We start from the raw sequence: 20,654 nt of genomic DNA, 5'->3' as shown, positions 1-20,654 counted from the left end.
AACATTGTTTCGTCTTACAAACTTTTCACCTTAAGAACCTCGTCCCGGAAGCAATTAAGTTTGTAAGACGAGGTATCACTGTATATGGCAATACCCTTCACTTTGGGAAAACATAAGAGAAGCCGGGGAAAAGGGAGAACAATTACCAAAAGCAAGAGTTCTATGGATTCGGAAGGGAGAAGAAAAGATCTAACGACTTAGCTGCTAAGCCTTAGCACCTGGTTGAAATCGCCTGGCTAAAATACATACCTACCTTCTGCAAAAGATGGTCGCTGGAGAGATGGGAGTTTGTTGGTTTTTCAATTTGTGGTTTTACTTCTCTTAAGCCAACCAGTCACGGTGAGTGAATTGGGCAAAGTGATTGGAAAGCAGTCAGCAACAATAGAAAATGTGATAGCAATAGCACCACTGCAGAACGTGGATAAAGCAAAAGCCACTGAATTTCCTTTTGTACAAAGTATGAAGAGCTAGTCTAAAGCATAGTGCTCACTAAGATAAGTTAGTGAGGGATATACAATTAAACTATTAATAATTTGACAGGAAATCCAATTTCTCTTTAATATATCAAGAGCTCAAAGATCAAATAGATTGGGCATATAAATGATGGTGCTCTGTGCTAGAAATACTCTATTACTAAATATTTCTAATTCATCTTTCCTTCATGGCAATTCACACAGTGTGGCCAGGAAGCATAATTTCTTATTACTTTGATCTTTTCTTTCCAAGTTAAATCTGATATAACTTTTTCTTCCGGTCCTTCTATCAGAGGTAGTGTTCAAGGCGTGCTCCCGAGTTGAAAGGGTGGGGTGTTCCTTTCCTTGTCCCTGTCAAGGAACTGGAGTGAATGATGGCACTCACCCTGCCACATAGCAACACTTGGGTCTTGAACGCAGGCTTGCCAACCTCCAACCCAGCTTCCAAACATGAGTCATCGTAATCCTTTCTGCTGATTAATTACTACAATGAAGTCATTTGAATATAATTATAACTCACTCAAAATTATTTATTTAAAACTCTACTTACGCAAATAGTTCATCTTCCTTCATTCCTTATAAACACACTCAAGTGGACAATTATTTAAAATAAAAATGCACGAGTGGTACGTTATATTACATTTACAATTTAGAATCTGGGATAATTCAGTGTTTTCAGGTTTATTTTTCTGGTATAATCGTGTTTTTTTTCCTGTTTAATCCTTTATTCTATAGCATTCCTTGCCAAAATTCAGTCCTTTCTCTTGGGACAAAAAGGACCCTTAATTCTCACCTTTTACATTTTTAATTTTATTTTTAAAAAAGAAAAAAAAGCCCCCACAAAATTATGACATTAAAGTTGGCTACTGAATGTATTCGTCAGTCTGTGTTTCTGGGAATTAACAGAGATTGTTTTATTATTCATTTTAACCACGCACCAGAAATGAGGCTAAAAATCAGGCCGAAAGTGACAAATAGTCCATAGGGGACTTCACCAAAAATCAAAGTATGAGCAGCCCTGAATGGGGTAAAGGACGTTTTTCAGGGAAGGATCCTGGGCACCTGGATACAGAAGATCAACGGATAGTTTTGACTGGGCTCTTGAAATTGCTGGCGGCCTGAAGCTGAAGCTGATAAGCCATAGGATGGATCTTGAATCCATAAAGTCTGAAAGAAATAAAGGAATTAAATAAAGTGGGATGGAAAGGAAAATGTGAAAGTCTTGTCCAAGTAACCAACATATATTTTCAATTAAAGTGTACATAGACTTTGTCAGATTTCAATATGAATACCTGGTTCAAATAAGGAATCTTAGATTTTTTTTAAAAAATTGTGAAATTTGATAGAGGTGGGAATAGGGCCAATGTTATACCTACAATCCTCAGGGAAGTACTTTTGGTTTAAGTTTACTTAACTTCCTAAGGATAAGAAAAGCACAGTAAAATCAGGGTTTCCAGAGAGTGTGGTTTAGAAGAAAATATTTTCTCTGGATAAAATCGTTTATTACACTTCTCAGATGTACTTTGTGATTCTGGTTTTCCAGGTTTATTTTGAGGGAAATATATATAGTTTAAACCTTGCCCCATAATGGTAATTTTCTCTACTGAGATTCTTCTTTTTCTGGCAGCACATATCTCAAACTGGGTTTGGAATAGGAAGAGAATTGTTATTATGTTATCATACCTCATTTATTTAGAGAATCAGTTGTTTATAAGCAGTGAAAATTTGATCTAACAAAAGCATACTCTTCTGTGTATCACATAATATTTTTCCATTATTATTTACAGAATGATTGTTTAAATAGCTGTAAGAACTACCAATATTTGCCTTTTATATGTAGCAATAGCACTTAAACTTATATACCACTTTACAGCCAACTTTAAGCGGTTTACAGAGTCACCATCTGAATTCCCATTTTACTGATCTTGGACAGATGGAAGGCTGAGTCAACCTTGAGCCTGGTGAGATTCAAACTGTCAAATTGCATACAGCTGGCAGGCAGCAGCAGTAGCCTGCAGTTAACTGCACTCTAGCCACTGCGCCCCCATGGCTCATATACTGCTTCTTTCCATTTCCTTCCTCTCTTTTATCTCTGATTACATTGTCAACTGCTTCTGCTTCACTCCATGTCTGTCTATTTTCTTAGCTTCTGGATGGCCTGCCTTCTTTCTTTATAGGGAAGTGCCCTATTAACCCTTTACTTCCATTCCATTGCTTTATCACATTTAACAATGATTTGAACTGCACTTCTTCTTGAGCCAAATACTGGGAAGCAGCACAGTCAACCCTTAGGGAGATTCTAACAGTATTGCTTAACATTGCTATGTTTCAACATTCACTGAGTCTCTGAAAACAACCATAATAGTAACATCCAAGCACTGACAACACAAAAAGTAGACGTGTTTTCAAGTCTTCTTTTTCAACAGCACAGAGGTGTCCACCTTTGTCTGAAAAGCTCTAATGCAACTCTATCAATAATAATAATGATGATGATAATTGTAAAATGAAATGATCCTTCATTCATTTAGGGAATAACTACATCCTTTCTTTCTTTTTGGGTAGCAGCAATAACATTAGAGATGACCTAACTTTTATTCAGTATATTCTATTACTCATTTGATTAGGCCTTACCTGGGCACAAACTGATTGGCAGGTCGCTTCGGCCGATATTCAGGATGCACCATGAATAACATGTGAGGAAAACCAGTTCCAAAATAGGCACCATCTGTGTGATGATGGCGGGAAGATTTGGGAGTATAGACATCCATACATTTGGGGCAGTACAGTTTGACCATCGCTTCCCCTGGGATATCAGATAAACCTAGCAGTGAAGGCAAAGCACAGTAAGATCAAATTCAGAAATTATATTACTTTAAAGAAGTTACTTGATATGGCTTCTGGAACAGATTTACCGACCTGACTTCAATCCCAGATCGACAGTTTGTAGGTTTCCAAAATGGACGATTAAAGATTTTAGTTCTAAAAGATCCTGAACTGAAAAGCATCCTATGATTTAATCTGATCACTATTTCACCCTGATTCTGTAGTCCAGTTCCCCCCCCCCTTCATTTCCTCCAATAAAATAGGCCCTTTACATTAACTCCAAATAATTTCTTCCATAATATAACACACTCACCAATGGGCAGCATAGGCTGATTCTCACAATAAACTCGAGGGCAGTATCCAAAATCTCCCTGCTGGTATTTTTCAAGCTAGAAACAGAGAAGAAAAACTATAGAAAATGCAATATTTCCATAAATTGGAAAGGAACTGATTTGCTGGCGCAGGGCAGAGAAATGTTTAAGGAAAATATTTAAGGAAGCTGCACTTATGTAGAGTAGGGGTCCCCAACCCCAGGAAGTGGTGGATGAGCATGTGCATATGTGCAAAAGCTCCATTAGTATGGGTGGCGAGAGATGGGCACGTATGCCAGTTGCTTGTGCAAACAGAGCACTGGACACTCACCCACCGCTTATGCGGAACTATCCCCTCCCCTCCACCTGCCAAACCACAAAGCAGGAAAGATTGGGGACTGCTGATCTAGATAGGCAATATATATTAAAATTTATTCTCCTTTAGATTTTATAATCTTTGATTGGGAACCTCTTCTCTACAGGAACATTAGGAAAAATATTTTATACTAAGTAGCATGGATAATTACCATCTGGGCAATACCACGGTTTGTGAGAATATAGCGGGCATGAATAAGTCCATAGAGCATTTCAGCTGCCTGTTCGATCAAGTCACTCTGGTTAGGATTATCCTCCAGCTCTTCATCTGCAAGAGAAAGGGAAGGAAGTGCCCTGCTGCAATGCACTGTGACATTGACGAAGAGGGAGAAAATTGTACTTTTCTACTGAAGCGTTAGCAAATATTGATTCTACATTGTTAGCTCACGTCTACTGTTATGCATTTACTTAGCCAGTATTTTCTTAACAATTGTTGTTTCCCACTCTTTTCCTGCCACACTAAATTGTAATCGTAACTCACAATGTAATACAACTTGCAAAATATTTTTATTGTTTATTTTAACAAATTAAGATTAGAAACTGTTATTACTGTTATTTCTCAAACATTTCCCAGAGCAACAAACTTTTAAGTAGGTATTTTTCCTATTCCTTTTACATTCTTACTGTTATTCTTAGCAAGTCTTTATTTTTATACATATTAAGATCAGTGTGTGAGAGAAAGACCTGTTAAAGGCACCAGGCTAGAAACTGAGTTCTGATGTTGCCTTAAGTACAAAAAATGGTTTAATGACTTAGAGGTCAGGCTCTTTCTCTTAGCCCTAGAAAGAAGGCCATGGCAAACCAATACCAGAAACGGCATTGAAATTGTCCATGTAGTTGTCAGGAAGCAAGACTTACTTGAAGGCACAAAGCAAAACAAAGGGGAAAACAAGAGACAATATTTGTATTTTGAGTTCCCTGCAGAATTTTAATAGAAAACTGGAAAAAATTTAAAAATCCTGCTTTTGGGGACTGGATCAGGATTCATTTTAGATTACCAGGCCCTCAGAGAATTAATATTTATGAAGGCAGTTGAACAAAGGGATATAATAGTTAATAATGGTATATTGTATAACCTGTGACTTCTATACTTGTGAAATGGAACAGGAAAAAGAACGCAAAGTGTGGTTCCTGGAATCCTTTCCAAACTTTTTGCCAGATGGGGCCATAGTTTTCTGCGTTCTCCACATATTGCATCTGTACATGTCTACTGTGACATGAGGCCCAGGCTATAAACACTCTGCTGCCAGCCATGTGACTGGGAGGAAGAAAAGCTGGAGGCATAAAAGGAAGCAGTCAACAGTATTTTATGCTGCTGACCAACTGCATCTTCCAAAATTGCAGGAATATTTTCCTCCAAAATTTTAAATTGAATCCAACCCATTTTCAAATTCCATTTCCTTTTATTGGGTGACTGGCAACTGGTATATATTTAGGACAGTTGCACTATTCTGGGGTCATGTAATTATTATTTGTAATCTTCCCAACCAGTTTCAAACTAGAAAAGTCAATGGGGAAAGCCAGATTTGCTTAATGACGGCATTGATACACTTAACAATTCATTTAACAACAGTGGCAAAAAGACTTAAAAAGGACACATTTCATTTAGTGCCTTCCTTATCAATGGAATTTTTGGGCTCAATTGTGGTTATAAATCAAGGGCCACTTATTTTGAAAAATTGGAAAGAAAAAGGATGTCTGAAGATTATGAATCCAAATATTTTCTACCTTGGTTAGCTTTTGCTAACCAAGGTAGAAAATATTTGGATACTTCATATTATCATATGATCAACCTGTGAAAATTCACTATGTTTCTAATCCTGGTTACATACATATGAAGAATTTCCAGTGGGATATCCAATGAGCCCAGATTAATTTCACCAAAATGTCTTCTGAGTAATGGCTATTTCATGCACATGTTAAGTGCATGCTGGCAGCATGTGTACCAACATCAAGCAGGGAGGCATAGCAAAGTCAAAAGGCTACAACCCACTAATCATGTTTTCAAAATCGCTGTCGTAAACTGACAGCAAGCAGCACCCTTTACTAGCATTGATGATGTTACTTTGTTAAAGGTAATGAACATTCTACAAGAAAACAAGGAAGCTCAGAGAGCACCAAGGGCCCCTCAGTCCCTGTAATGTCAAGTAACCAATGATACAAACAGATTTAGATCATTTCCCACCTGGTTCCAAATCGAGGATCATATCCAAAGCTTGGCGATAGTGGGGAACTTGTTCATTGAGGCCAGTTAAATTGAACTTGTCTTGGATGTAGTCTTCATCCACCTAAAAACAAATAGAAACTAGGATCAATTGATCTTGACATTCAAGTGTCTGTACTTTACTTTCTCAAGCTACATTAAGACCCAAGTTAATACATTTCTGAAATTGCCTGCGGCTTCTATGAATTTAAAACCTTCTACCATCTCTCTCAATATGTTGTTCAAATCAATTTTTTTTAAAGGAACACTGCCAATTTCCAGTTCCCACTTAATATGTCCACATACACATTTAGTGGACAATGCTTCCCAACTCACCTCGCAGAAGAACTCATTGCCGCGCAAACCACAAAACCAGGAAATCCAAGATACCTCTTCAGAGCTACTCATCTTCCCGTCCTCTAAGAGAAAGAGAGGAACAGAAGCATCCTCGGTATTAACAGCGAATTTATTTATTCCACAAATAAATTCTTTGAGGAAAATCCCCCTGCACAAAACAGTCTACAGACATAGGATTTTTCAGCTCATGTTCCCCAACCCTTGCTTTACGCCGGCCGATAAACTACCGTCTTGCATCTGTGCATGGGAACCACTGCTACATAAGAATCCCATAAGCTGTTTCTTCTTTGCAAACAGAAACCCACTTCCGACATATCACTGAAAAAAACACGCTTTTTTTTCAGAGTGGTAACATCTCCCCCTTACCGCACCATTTTGCAAGAAACATGCAATCGACTCTCTTCCTTCCTTTTTTCGTGTGTGTGTTTTTTTTAAGTGCCCGGCACACATCTTCGCTCCCTCCCTCGCCTCCACCTCCGCTCTCCCATGAATATTAACTGGAGAACTCCATTACCCGACCATGCCTCCCTATTTGTGCTTTGGCCAACAACTCCCTAAATCTACGGCCCAATAACTCACCCCAAAAGGCACGACTGCCTCAAGGAGAGGGACGTGGGGCGCAAACAAGCTTTGGACCACTAAGGCCTCTTGTCAGCTTCAACGGCGCACGCGCTACCTTCGCCGAGGAAAGGGCATCACGGGATTGCAGTACTTCAGAATAAGGAGAGAATGGACAAACAGGAAACGGGGAACTACTAGTCCCAGAGTGCAACGGAGAAGGAAATGGTCGCTGGCGGGGTGGTAGGGACTTAATCTGAACTTCCTTTCAATCGCAGCTGTTTTTCCCAGGACCCGTTTGCAAGGAGGGGTTACCCTTCCCGATAAACCTCCGGTGATTACGAGGGGTGGGGAGGGAGTTTGCACGGCAATATGCTGTACGCAACGAACTAAACGCAGCACAAATATTGTCGTGCTTTTAACGAAGCAACCGGACTCGCAGAAAAATAACATAAGCGTTTGATCGAAGCTCGCTTGGGGAGGTGAGTGTGTCATAACCATTTCGGGAATCGTATTTGGATTAAGACGGGGAAGGAAGGAAGGGGTGGTTTAGATCAGTGTTTACCAACCTTGGCGATTGAAGATATCTGGACTTTCGCTGGCTGGGGAATTCTGGGAGTTGAAGTCCAAATATCTTCAAGTTGCCAAGGTTGGGAAATACTGGTTTAGATCATAAACTGGATTGTCACTCGTGAGCAAGGAAGTGATTCGAATTGGACATCGCTTCCAAAGTGTACCTTTTTCGATGTACCTTTTTCAACCTTTTTACAAATAAGAGGGCGGGAGGGAAACTCAGAAGCATAGCTTTACTACCGTTTCCCTTCCGTGACAGCTATTCTCTTTTCATCCTTGTTCGCTCCGATGTGTGAATTGAATGAAGATCTAGCTATGTATCATTTCAGTGTCTTCATTGTCATTGCTAAGGCTGGCACCTGGCAGTTGTCCGTGTTTTGGGTTTCTTTCCTTAATTCTTGATCTTTGACACTTTTCACATCCCTCTTTAACCTCTTTGAATTCATTCCGTGGTTCCGCTGGTTTCCTGTCAATGAAATTCAGGACCTCAGCCTGATTCCTGATCTTCTTGAAAATGGTCATTGTATGCTCAAGATCATGGTTGGCTTTCTGCTGCTACTTTAGCTTAACTTGGTACTTGGTATATGAGAAATTCATGGCCTGTTTCAGTCAGCCCTTAGCCAAGTCTTGGTGCTGTTATAACTGAATCCTTGTACCAATAAGAGTCAAATCTGGATTTAGGATATAGGACCACAATGGAGCCCAGAATTTCTGTTGCTAAATGAGAGATTAAAAGACATTGTCTTGTTTTACGATCTTTCCTGACACAGTGGTTAAGTGAATCACTGCAGTTTTTAAGCTAGTCACATGGTTGTTAAGTAAATCTGGCTTCCCCATTGACTTTGCTTGTCGGAAAGTCGCAAAAAGGGGGAATCACGTGACTCCCAGGATAGTGCAACCATCATAAATATGAACCAGTTGCCAAGCATCTGAATTTTGATCACATGATCATGGGGATGCCCATGATCATAAGTATGAGTGTGAAAAACAGACATAAGTCACTTTTTTCACTGCTGTTGTAACTTAGGTCACTAAATGTAGTAAGTCGAGAACTACCTGTACTCCATGTGGTGAGGTCCATGTACAGAGATATTATTTTGATTGTTGATCAATTTAATTGTCAGTAAATTGTTCATCTTCCTCCAGGATCTTCTTATATCACTTTTCTTGACTGTGTTTTTGCCTTCCTCTAGCCCCCAGGAGCATTCTGCAGGCCTCCCAAACCTTCTACACAACCCATTTTAATGAAAAAGCAGATCCATTTTTTGCAAAAATGAGATGCGGAGGTGGGGCTTCAGGAGGCCAAAAATTGCTGTATTTGGTGTATAAGACCCACCATTTTCTTCCTCTTTCAGGCAGGAAAAAGGTGCATCTTATAATATTAAAAATATGGTAAATGCCTGGCAGCTTTAGCTGATCAGCAGTTAAAACCTTGACACTTCTGGTAATCCTGATGGAATCTTATATTCTGGTTTAGGCTCTTTAAGCATTCAATATAGCAGCAGCAATAGAATAGCAACAGAGCAGTCTTGGGCCTCCCAAGGTACAGCCATGTCTCTCCAGCACTCCATGAGCTGCACTGGCCGCCGATTGGTTTCCAAATGCAATTCAAAGTGTGGGTTATGACCTGCAAAGCCCTACGTGGCATTGGACCAGATTATGTATGGGACAGTCTCCTGCCTCATGTGTCCCAGCGACCAGTCCCACAGAGTTGTCCTTCTCCAGGTCCCATTAGCTAGCTAGACAATGTCGCCTGATGATGCCTTGGAGAAGAGCCTTCTCTATAGGGGTCCCAGCCCTCTGGAGTCAACTCCCTCCAGAGATTCACACTGCCCCCACCCTCCCCGCCCTCCACAAGAGTTTAGAAACCCACCTGTGCTGACAGGCTTGGGTCCTTTTAAGATCAATATCTAGCCCCGATTGATGAATGGATCTACGATTGATTTGAAGATATTGATTGGAATATGAATGATTCTTTTTTATGCAATTAGGATTTTAGCATGTTTGAGATTGATTTCTTTACATTATATATTTATTCTTGTTATGAGCTGCACTGATTCCGCGAAATAGGGTGGCACAGAAATAAAATTAATTAATTGAATTAATTAATTAAATAGCAGGATTTGTGGGGTGATGGGTGCCCACTGGTAGCCAAATGCAAACCCACCATATTAGATATAGGACCAAAAAAGGAGGTACATTACAATACTTTGGTGTTACATCATAATGAGTAAAAGTAGGAAATAGCAGTTAATATAGAATACAGGTAGTTCTTTACTTATGACCACATTTGAGTTCAAAATTTCTGTTGCTAAGCAAGACAGTTACGTGAGATCTGCCTCATTTTATGCCCTTTCTTGTCACAGTTGTTCAGTGAATCACTGCAGTTGTTCCGTTAGGTTGTTAAGTAAATCTGGCTTCCTGTTGACTTTGTCAAAAAGTCACAAAAGGAGAATCCCAGGACTCCGGGACACTTCAACTGTCTTAAATATGAAGCAGTTGCCAAATGTCTGAATTTTGATCATGTAACCGTGGGGATAATACAACCATTGTATGTGTGGGAAATGGTTATAAGTCACATTTTTAGTGCCATTGTAACTTTGAACAGTTACTAAACAAACTGTTGTTAATCAAGAACTACCCATAGTGCCTAGTTCCAAAAATGTGACAGAAAAAGTGCAATGAGAGAAAGATGTAAGCCAGCGCATGCTGTTTTGAAAATAGTTAGCTTTTGAAGGATTAGTGCTATTTTACAAAGCAAAATCAAACATTGCAGTGCTAGCTCCCCATGGGTTTATTTCCATTTCTTTGCATATTCCTTTTTAACCATGATTCTATCATCCGCATTGTATCTGTTTGGGCCAAAACAGAAATGATCCATACAAGGATAACATGTTTAGATTAAGAGCTTTTAATTATGGGGCCTTTAATTAAATCCAGAACTCCCTCCCCTATGGTGCAAATTAAGCAAATCACACACTTGCTTGCTTGGGTTTTGGTTTTTTTTGCTTTCTTTTGCAGACATTTCATACCCAAACTAGGTACATCTTCAGTGCCAGTAAGGCAGCAGTCCCCAAACTACGGCCCGCGGCCCACTGAGGCCATTTATCAGGCCTGCAGGGAGTGACAGGAGCACAGGACATTGGCTTTGTTAAATGTTAAACATACTTTAAATACAGATTGATAATTTGGGCGTTCGCGGCGGAGCCTCTCCCCCCCCAACCCCTCGAGGCGCATGGCAGGGCACAGATGTTTTTGTGAGAGAGAGGAAAAAGAGAGAGAGAGAAAGAAAGAAAAGGGAAAGAAAGGGAGGGAAAGAGAAGTGGAGAAGAATGGAGAGAAGGAAGGAAAGAAGGAATGGAGGGAACAAGGAAGAAAGGAAGGAAGGAAGAATGAAATGAATAGAGGGACAGAGGAAGGAAGAACTGTTTTTTGAGGGGGGTAACTTTTTTTAAATTTTTCTCTTAACATACATTCAAATAACACAGTGTACCATCTAATTTTCCAGGAATAAAATGAAGTATTTTGTTAGTAACTAATATCAATCATCAAAAAAGTTGCAAAAGTTTTTTTCTAATTTTGTCATCCAGTTACATTCATTTTCTTTTAATTAAATTCCCTCCTTAATGTTTGTTCAAAAAGTACACCAATTATATTTCTAACTTATTAACCATTATGCCAAAGTGCTTCCTTCTTTCTTTATATATTTTTCTACAAGCCAAGAAAACCTTGTATAGCCAATCAGATGTTAACGAAAGAAAATTAAGCACAAAACATAAACATATATGAATTTCAAACGTCTCCCCCCCCCCTCTAAATAGTACGTTCCCATTTTGTTTTTTACTTTAAAATAAGGTATGTGCAGTGTGCATAGGGATTTGTTCAGGGTTTTTTTATAGTCCGGCCCTCCAACAGTCCGAGGGACAGTGAACTAGCCCCCTATGTAAAAAGTTTGGGGACCCCTGCAGTAAGGAGTGCTGTTTGCTGTGAGATTTATATTTTACAATACAATATAAACTAACAGCAAATCATCCTCCTTACTAATAGTGATGATGTTACCTAGTTTGGGTAATGTCTACAAGAAAACAAGCAAGCTCCGACAGCACCAAGGACCCCTCATTTCAACCCTGAGCTACAAATATTCATTTATTGACTTGATTATAAAATTATAAAAGAATACAGTAGCTAAGAGTGATAACAAAAATCAGTTGTCCTACTTTTAATTCAAAGACTATATAAGAAACTTCCATTCTTTAAAAAGGTGTTTTTTTCAAGAGGTAACTGGACTTTCTGGTTTTTCTTTGAAGACATTTTGCTTCTCATCGAAGAAGTTTCTTCGGCTCTGACTAGATGGTGAGGAAGCTTCTTAGATGAGAAGCAAAATGTCTTCAAAGAAAAACCAGAAAGTCCAGTTGCCCCTTGAAAAAAGTACCTTTGGGACAACCATGACACAGATGACTGGGAATCTCCATAGACATATAGGGAAGGAAATCCACTTCCCTGAATTCAATGCTGACCTCCCTTCCCCAATAAGTTACCATCCCGGATGCTGGTGCTGCTTCGCCGGCTCATCCTGTCTGCAGTACTACTTCTCAAAATGGCTGTCATGTTTTCTGTATTAATTAGCCATGCCTGTTCAATGGGAAATGAGAAAAACATTCATCATCAACATGTACAGTAACTGCAGTCATCACAAATAAGTAATGTTTGGATTACTTAGGGCATTTTTTTAACCAACTGCTCTCTTGAGTGGATTCTAGAAATGCAAGGTACCTATAGTGCATTTTTATTTAAATTGCTTACATTGAAAGTTGCTTGAATTCCTCATCCTGAAAATCAGGAAATTAAAATTTGTAACACTCTGTTCTGGATCTCAGCTTTTGACAAGACTTTTTAAAAAAATAGATTCAAGACATCAATAACCAATTGTTGCTTGTGATTACAGTGGTCATTTGTCTTTTATTATTATATAATATTATAATAATATACTGTAATATTATATATTATTATTTATTAGACTTGTATGCTGCTCTGAGTCCTCGGAGAAGGGCGGCATACAAGTCTAATAAATAATAATAATAATAATAATAATAATAATAATAATAATAATAATAATAATAATATATAACAGTGCATTATTTCAGAAAAATGCCACTTTATTTTGGGGGCTTTTGCTCTTGAATTTTCCTTTGTAAACCAAAGCTATAAACACACAGAGAGATAGATAGAATCCTCGAATCTTTATCAGATTCATCCCCTTTTCTGGTTTTCCTTTTTTTTTCTTCCATAAAATCTGTTAACAGGAATAATACAGACCAAGTTTTAAAACTTGTGGAAATCTATTTTCTTACAAGTGAAAGGTGGCAGTTTATTTTATTTATTTATTTATTTAGTCCAATACATAATACACATTGAAGGGAAAGGTATGTAATAATATAAGTCTTCGGAGAGGGGCGGCATACAAATCTAATAAATTAGTAGTAGTAGTAGTAGTAGTAGTAGTAGTAGTAAAGAAAAGAATAGAAGAAAGATATAAAAGTATAGGTGAACATATTTGAAAGGAAGAAAAGATAAATGAGATAAGGAGAGACAATTGGACAGGGGACAGAGGCACGCTGGTGTCTTCCGTCAACTTTTTAGAACAATTGCTCTCTTAAAATATCCATTTAGAAAGGCTATACTTTTGAAAAGATGTCACAGTATTGGAGAATCGGGCCTAACGGTGCGAATTAGGAAAAACCTTCGAAGTCTGGCGGGAAAAGGCGGGAGAAAGCAGGACCCTTTGCGGGCCAAAGTAAGCATGCGCATGGAGAGCACGAATGACGACTGCGCATGCCTCAAAACGTCAACGGCGCCCAAGCATCTCTTACCTCCGCTATTTCAAACGCTTCCCTCTGTCATGTGGAAGGCTCCCTTTACGTTCGTACTCTTTGTACTATTGTGCTTTTAATCCACCCGCCCCGTTTCAAAAAAGTGTTGGAGAATAAGTCGAGCGTGCGTGTAAAGTTGAGCCTCCGCCGCGCCTGCGTAGCGTTCCCACACGTTGCTAAGCAACTGAACGGGCACTTCCGTTTGAAAAAATTCGTCTCCGGGAGTCGCGTGCTGCTTTGACGTCTTAAAAGTAGCCTTAGATATACAGTACACAGTTAAAGTGACACGCGACGGTAAACTTCAGAGTTAAAGAGACAGGTCCCCCCCCCTCCAATAAAATTTGTTAGATTCACCAGGGTAATAATGCGGTTTCTGTTTGATTCTTTCACCTTTCGTAACTATGGCTAATATTTACTTCCTGCTGTGCAAGAAAAGGGCTAATATTTTATGATGTGGCAAATTATTGAAGGGGGGGTTGCAATTTTTTTTTTGTCTAGGCCTGAGATTTTTAAATTTTTGACAACTTCTAAGATATGTCTGGGGAATTCTGAGAGTTGGTCCACCTGTGTTAAAGTTACTAAGATTGACAAACATTGTTCTTGGGCAAGGATGTCAAATTTTGGCAATTTTAAGACATATGGACTTCATCTCCCAGAATTCTCCCAATCAGCCATGTTGCCTGGGGAATTCTGGGAGATGAAGTCCACAAATCTTAAAATTGCCAAGATTTGACATCTCTGCATTAGTGTATCTTTCAACAAAATGATGCAGTTCAGACACGTGATGATGATTATTGATATTATTGACTCCATCTTGATATTATTAATGTTAATAATAATATTGACTCCGTGCTTTAAACAAGAAACACATGCCAATAAAAACAAAAACAATGTTAAAGATGGCAAAATAACAGACTAGGTTGTTTTCTTTTCTGAGTTTTCTTTATTTACCTTATGTATGTCCAGTCCTCTAGAATAATGTGTGGACTCCTTTTTCTGGATGGCATCTGTTTGGAGACCCCAAAAAGGATCAGAGAAATTAAAATGTTTAGTTTTCTTGCATGATTGTTGAAATAGACATAACTATGCCCTCTAGAAATGTTTGGTTTTAATTCTCACCAATTCCAGCCCAACCACAATAACTAGAGTCTTAAATTTTAATGCAAGAAAGAAAGATGCCACGTTGTTCACTGCTACACAAAGTGTAAAGACAATACATGATTTTCTGTGGTAAATAATTGGTGTGGGTTTTTGTTAATCTAAGTATCTTGTTTTTCTCTTCCAACTTGCAGCTTTGCAGCCAAAACAATTCTGCTTCAACATGAACCATGGTGAACAACTGATTGCCTTCACTCGTGCCCGGGAAGAATCGGATCTTTGGCGAGATGGACATATTCAGAAAAAAACCAGACGTTCTTGCATCACCAATCAGAAAGAAGAGAGTTCATCTGGTGAAGCAGTGCGTAACTTTTATGAAAGCCTGGCGCTTACAAGTAGTTCTAAAAGAGCATTACAGAGGAAACCAAGGGTAGTTCATGTACTCCGTCGTCCAGCGCAGGTGTCTCCTTGCACCCCAAGCTTCTCAGAAGAAACCGATACTCGCAAAGGGAATCAGCTCTTGAAAGCCGCTCAAGATGGCAACATGAAGTCTCTCCAAAAGCTTGTGGAGAAGGAAGGGTGTGATGTGAATTATAAAGATGGTTTTGATTGGACAGCCATCATGTGTGCAGCCTATGCTGGACGAGAGGAAGTGGTACGTTATCTTTTGAGACACAAGGCTGCTTGGGTGGGAGTTTGTGAATCACAAGGCCGGGATGCTATGGACCTGGCTGAAGAAGCTGGATATGAAGAGGTGGTCAGCATCCTTCGGGAGAGCGAAAGGCCTCAAGTGAAAAATGAATCGTCAAGGTGAGTTCTCCTGTTTCTGAGTTCATCCAATTTTCCTGAAGGAGGAAATACTTTTGAGTGGATTTTTCTTCTCAATGTTGCTATGTAACATATGCAACATTTTGCCCACTGAGGTAGCAAAAGCAAGTAAAAAATGGTCAAAATGTTAAAAAGCTTACCCAAATATTTATTTATATTTATTGCACCAATGACCACAGGTAGAGCAAAGCAAAGATCATTAAATCCATTCTATGCCAGGAACAGTTTTCCTTCTCTTTCAGGCTTTAACATATAAAGGCTATAGCAATAGCACTTAGACATATACTGCTTCATAGTGCTGCTTGCTTTAATGTTTCTTGCTTTTTTAATTTTGATTTTGTATGCTGCCCTGAGTCCTCTGGAGTTGGGTGGCCAATACATTTAAATAAAGCAAATAAACAAAATAAAATATACCACAAAGAAAAAATGATTAAATACAGTGTTAAGTACCTTATTTTTCAGTGTATAAGATGCACCAAGTATAAGACGCATCTAAGTTTTGTGGAATGAAAATAGTGGGGGCGGGAATCTATCTACCAGGTATTCATCTGGATAGCATCCTTAGTCTAGTCAGCTTCATCACATTATTTTATCCTCTGGTTAAGGCTGGAAAAACCTTTTTTGGAGGGAGTAGCAATGAAAATAAGCCTGCAAAGACTTAGGGATGGAAAAAAAAACATTGTTTGGAGAGGGTAGGAATGAAAAAATCCTGCAAGCTGGGAAGATCGATAGCACCTCGTTAGGGCTGAAAAAAATCCTTTTTCAGAGGGAGTAGTAATAAAAACTAGTCTGCAAGCCAGTTAGGGCTGGGAAAAAAAGCTCCAAAAAAGCTACACAAAAACCTCAGAGAGGGGCGGCATATAAATCAAATAAATAAATAAATAAATAAATAAATAAATAAATAAATAAATAAATAAATAAATAAATAAAGGCAGGCAGGCAGGCAGGCAGGCAGGCAGGCAGGCAGGCAGGCAGGCAGGCAGGCAGGAAGGAAGGAAGGAAGGAAGGAAGGAAGGAAGGAAGGAAGGAAGGAAGGAATAACTCAAATAACCAGTGACCAACTACTTTAGAAAAATCTTTTTCTTCCATCGCTTCCTTAGGAAACACTATTCAATAATATTTACAAGTTCATATATGAAAATATCACCTTAGATATGCGTAAGGTTGTTTTAAACTAATTCAGGCTACTGGTCTGAATTATCACTGACCCATCACTGAACATTCCAAATTCTAAGTAGTTCTTCCAAGATGTCAGGAGATAGAAGATGATATGGCCCTTCCTGTAACCATCAGCTGCATCTACTATATCAATTAAGATTAATTACATTTTTATTATTGAATTTGGGGTAGTGTTTGCCTAGATAAAAGTAAGTAATGTTTAATTCCTCCCCTGGAGTTTATTCTTGCTGTGCTGTATAATTATTACCAACGAAGACCTGGGATGAAACCTGAGTCCTCTAGGCCAGTGTTTTTCAACCAGTGTGCCGTGGCACACTAGTGTGCCGTGAGACATGGTCAGGTGTGCCGCGAAGCTCAGAGAAAGAAAACAAGAGAAAGAGAAAGAGAGAAAGAAAGAGCAAGAGAGAAAGAAAACAAGAGAGAAAGCAAGCAAGAGAGAGAAAGAAAGCAAGAGAGAAAGAGAACAAGAGAGAAAGAAAGCAAGAGAGAGAGCAAGAAAGAAAGAAAGAGAGAGAAAGAAAGCAAGAGAGAAAGAAAGCAAGAGAGAGAGCAAGAAAGAAAGAAAGAGAAAGAAAGCAAGAGAGAAAGAGAACAAGAGAGAAAGCAAGCAAGAGAGAGAGCAAGAAAGAAAGAGAGAGAGAGGGAGGGAAGGTGGGAGAGAGAAAGACATAGAGGGAGGTAGGGAGGGAGAGAGAAAGAGCAAAAAAGAGGAAAGAAGGAAGAAAGAAAAAAAGAGGAAGGGAGAGAAAGAGGGAGAGAGAAATAGAGCAAAAGGGAGGAAGAGAGAGAATTTTTTTGTCCAAGCTTTTTTAGCCCCCCCCCCCGCCAACTGTGCCCCATGGTTTTGTAAATGTAAAAAATGTGCCGCGGCTCAAAAAAGGTTGAAAATCACTGCTCTAGGCTAAGCAAAATTAATTTGAAAAATGGTTCTGTAATACTGTTTATAGATAGAGTTTCAGAAATGAGACTAACTTTTCTCAAGAAAAAAAAAACTACAGCCCTGCTCCCATGATCTTCCGTTATCATATTTTGCCCTGATTCAAGTTGCAGTACTGTAAATGTGGCTTGCCTTGTTTCAAATCATTTTCCCTTCTTTCTGCAGTTTACCAGCGGAGAGAAAATACTGCGAAGTGTGTCAGGGACACTATAGCGAGGACACTGCGGCTCTCCACGAGCGTTCCACCGCGCACCTTTTCAATCGACACGACCCATTGCCCTCTACACGGTATAGCATCCCCGAGAATAACGTGGGCTTCCAATTGATGATCAAAGGTGGCTGGGATAAAGAAACAGGATTGGGGCCAAATGGTGCCGGTCGCAAGTTCCCTATTAAGACTGTCCTCAAGAGAGATCAGAAGGGTTTTGGCTTCTGCAATAACCTCAAACCCAAGGTTACCCACTTCAGCCCAAATGACCATTGTGCTATAGAAGGACCTGGGAAGCGACAATCCAGAAAAGAAAGAGCAGCAACAGTGGGAAAACGGGAGGCCCGCCGGAGGGAGGCCAAGGCCGCAGATTGGGAGCGCAACCTTCGTACTTACATGAACTTTGACCTTTGAAAAGTTTTGGGACAATTGGTGATCCTGATAAGAGCATACCCAGCCTTGGGCAATACATCATAATAAAGCATGTCTTAATTAATCATGGTTTATTGAATATATTGACATCGGCTCTGGGTACTGTAACAGTCTTGGCCACTTTGTTATTTAACATGTAGTGTGACTAGCCACTAAGTCCTTGTTCTCTTTTCAGTCTAATTCAGCCTTTCTCCACTGTGGCAAATTTGCAGTGTGTGGACTTCAGCTCCCAACATTTCCATGCTGGCTGGGGAATTCTGGGAGTTGAAGTCCATACAGCTTAAAGTTGCCAAGGTTGAGAAGCACTGGACTAATATGTATCAGAGAACGGAATGAAACAGGGAAGAAATCCATAGATGTGGGGAAAGAAGAAACGACTGGTTCTTTGACTTTATACAGTTTAACATATGTTTTATGCTAAGAGCTGGGGTGGCACAGTGGTTAGAGTGCAGCACTGCAGGCTACTTCAGCTAACAGCAGTTCAAATCTCACCACCGGCTCAAGGTTGACTCAACCTTCCATCATTCCAAGGTGGGTAAAATGAGGACACAGATTGTTGGGGGCAATATGCTGATTTTGTAAACTTCATAGACGGCTGTAAAAGCACTTTAAAGTGGTATATGAGTCTAAAGAGTCCGCCCCAGTCTTTGGAGAGGGGAGACATAGAAATCCAATTAATCCCAGCTTTACATCTCCACCCCTTGTCCAGTCAGTGAAGCAGTGGAAGTGATGTGCCGGTGCCTGGAGGCTGTTGGGATCTGGATGGGTGTCAACAGACTCAAACTCAACCCTGATAAGACGGAGTGGCTGTGGGTTTTGCCTCCCAAGGACAATTCCATCTGTCCATCCATTACCCGGGGGGGGAGTTATTGACCCCCTCAGAGAGGGTCTGCAACTTGGGCGTCCTCCTCGATCCACAGCTCACATTAGAGAAACATCTTTCAGCTGTGGCGAGGGGGGCGTTTGCTCAGGTTCGCCTGGTGCACCAGTTGCGGTCCTATTTGGACCGGGAGTCACTGCTCACAGTCACTCATGCCCTCATCACCTCGAGGCTCGACTACTGTAACGCTCTCTACATGGGGCTACCTTTGAAAAGTGTTCGGAAACTTCAGATCGTGCAGAATGCAGCTGCGAGAGCAATCATGGGCTTCCCTAAATATGCCCATGTCACACTAACACTCCGCAGTCTGCATTGGTTGCCGATCAGTTTTCGGTCACAATTCAAAGTGTTGGTTATGACCTATAAAGCCCTTCATGACACCGGGCCAGATTATCTCAGGGACCACCTTCTGCTGCACGAATCCCAGCGACCAGTTAGGTCCCACAGAGTGGGCCTTCTCCGGGTCCCGTCAACTAAACAATGTCGGTTGGCAGGGCCCAGGGGAAGAGCCTTCTCTGTGGCGGCCATGGCCCTCTGGAACCAACTCCCCCCAGAGATTAGAATAGCCCCCACCCTCCTTGCCTTTCGTAAGCTTCTCAAAACCCACCTCTGCCGTCAGGCATGGGGGAACTAAGATAATCTTTCCCCCTAGGCTTCTATAATTTATGCATGGTATGTTTGTATGTATGATTGGTTTTATAACAAGGGTTTTTAGCTGTTCTTAGTATTGGATTTTTACATTCTGTTTTTGTCACTGTTGTTAGCCGCCCCGAGTCCACGGAGAGGGGCGGCATACAAATCCAATAAATAATAATAATATAATAATAATAATAATAATGATGATGATGAATGAATTAAGGCTGTTACTATTGCTACATTCCTTAAAAAGGAATAAACAATAAACTTTGGAATCTGAACTATTTTGTTGAATTGGGGATGAAAATAATGTACAGTAGGAAGAAACGGGTTGACCACTGCATGTTATTTCAGCTACTTGGACATGTATTCTTTAACCTGGAACTTATAGGTTATAAACCATTTAGAACTGGAAGAGTAGATAATATACTGTATACAGTACTTTTTGATAACATGCATCCATCAGACATCCAAATGTTTTACACTGATAAGAATGTTTAAGTTATATATATTTCAGATTGTATAAAATAAAAAGTGTGAATCTGAAGATTATCATTTCAAATAGCAAGTTAAATTGAGATGATAGGGAAAATGGAATATATCTCTGTTAATCTGCACCTTGTGTCCAATCACACTTGGCCAAGGAAAAATTCTATTCTGTTCTGTTCTATTCTAAATATAAATGGCAAAAAATGGAAGCAAATATAAATATATTTATATTTAATATAAAAATATTTATAAAATATATTTATATTATAAATATAAAAAGTAAATGGAAAAACGAGAAAGTTCAAGACATGCAAATGTAGAAAATGGTGAACATGTTCTTGGTTGCCAGGAAGGAAAGAATATTCCTTTCTAAAGCTATTTGAAAAGATAGAAAAGTTAGAATTACAGTTCCATCTCTTTAGGT

General features: G+C 39.6%; 2 protein-coding genes across 3 annotated transcripts; one reads left to right on the top strand and one right to left on the bottom strand.

Annotated features, from left to right (window-relative positions):
- Nucleotides 1–977: 977 nt before the first annotated feature.
- CSNK2B (casein kinase 2 beta) lies at nt 978–13,758 on the bottom strand. Of its 2 annotated transcripts, XM_070737676.1 has the most exons (8): nt 13,544–13,758; nt 12,212–12,305; nt 6,522–6,604; nt 6,168–6,270; nt 4,135–4,250; nt 3,610–3,685; nt 3,105–3,294; nt 978–1,640 (listed from the first exon to the last, which is right to left on the bottom strand). In XM_070737676.1, the coding sequence occupies exons 2-8, from the start codon at nt 12,279–12,281 to the stop codon at nt 1,550–1,552; spliced, it is 729 nt and encodes a 242-aa protein (XP_070593777.1). In that variant the 5' UTR covers nt 12,282–12,305; nt 13,544–13,758; the 3' UTR covers nt 978–1,549. The 2 variants fall into 2 exon arrangements, with proteins under 2 accessions (XP_070593777.1, XP_070593778.1); XM_070737677.1 differs by lacking the exons at nt 12,212–12,305; nt 13,544–13,758 and adding an exon at nt 7,122–7,247.
- GPANK1 (G-patch domain and ankyrin repeats 1) lies at nt 7,287–18,289 on the top strand. Its single transcript, XM_070737670.1, has 3 exons — nt 7,287–7,582; nt 14,836–15,451; nt 17,751–18,289. The coding sequence occupies exons 2-3, from the start codon at nt 14,865–14,867 to the stop codon at nt 18,205–18,207; spliced, it is 1,044 nt and encodes a 347-aa protein (XP_070593771.1). The 5' UTR covers nt 7,287–7,582; nt 14,836–14,864; the 3' UTR covers nt 18,208–18,289.
- The last annotated feature ends 2,365 nt before the right edge of the window (nt 18,290–20,654 follow it).

Source organism: Erythrolamprus reginae, chromosome 2 (assembly GCF_031021105.1).
Source record: "Erythrolamprus reginae isolate rEryReg1 chromosome 2, rEryReg1.hap1, whole genome shotgun sequence".
NCBI lineage: Eukaryota > Metazoa > Chordata > Lepidosauria > Squamata > Dipsadidae > Erythrolamprus > Erythrolamprus reginae.
This window is presented reverse-complemented; position numbering and strand designations above follow the sequence as displayed.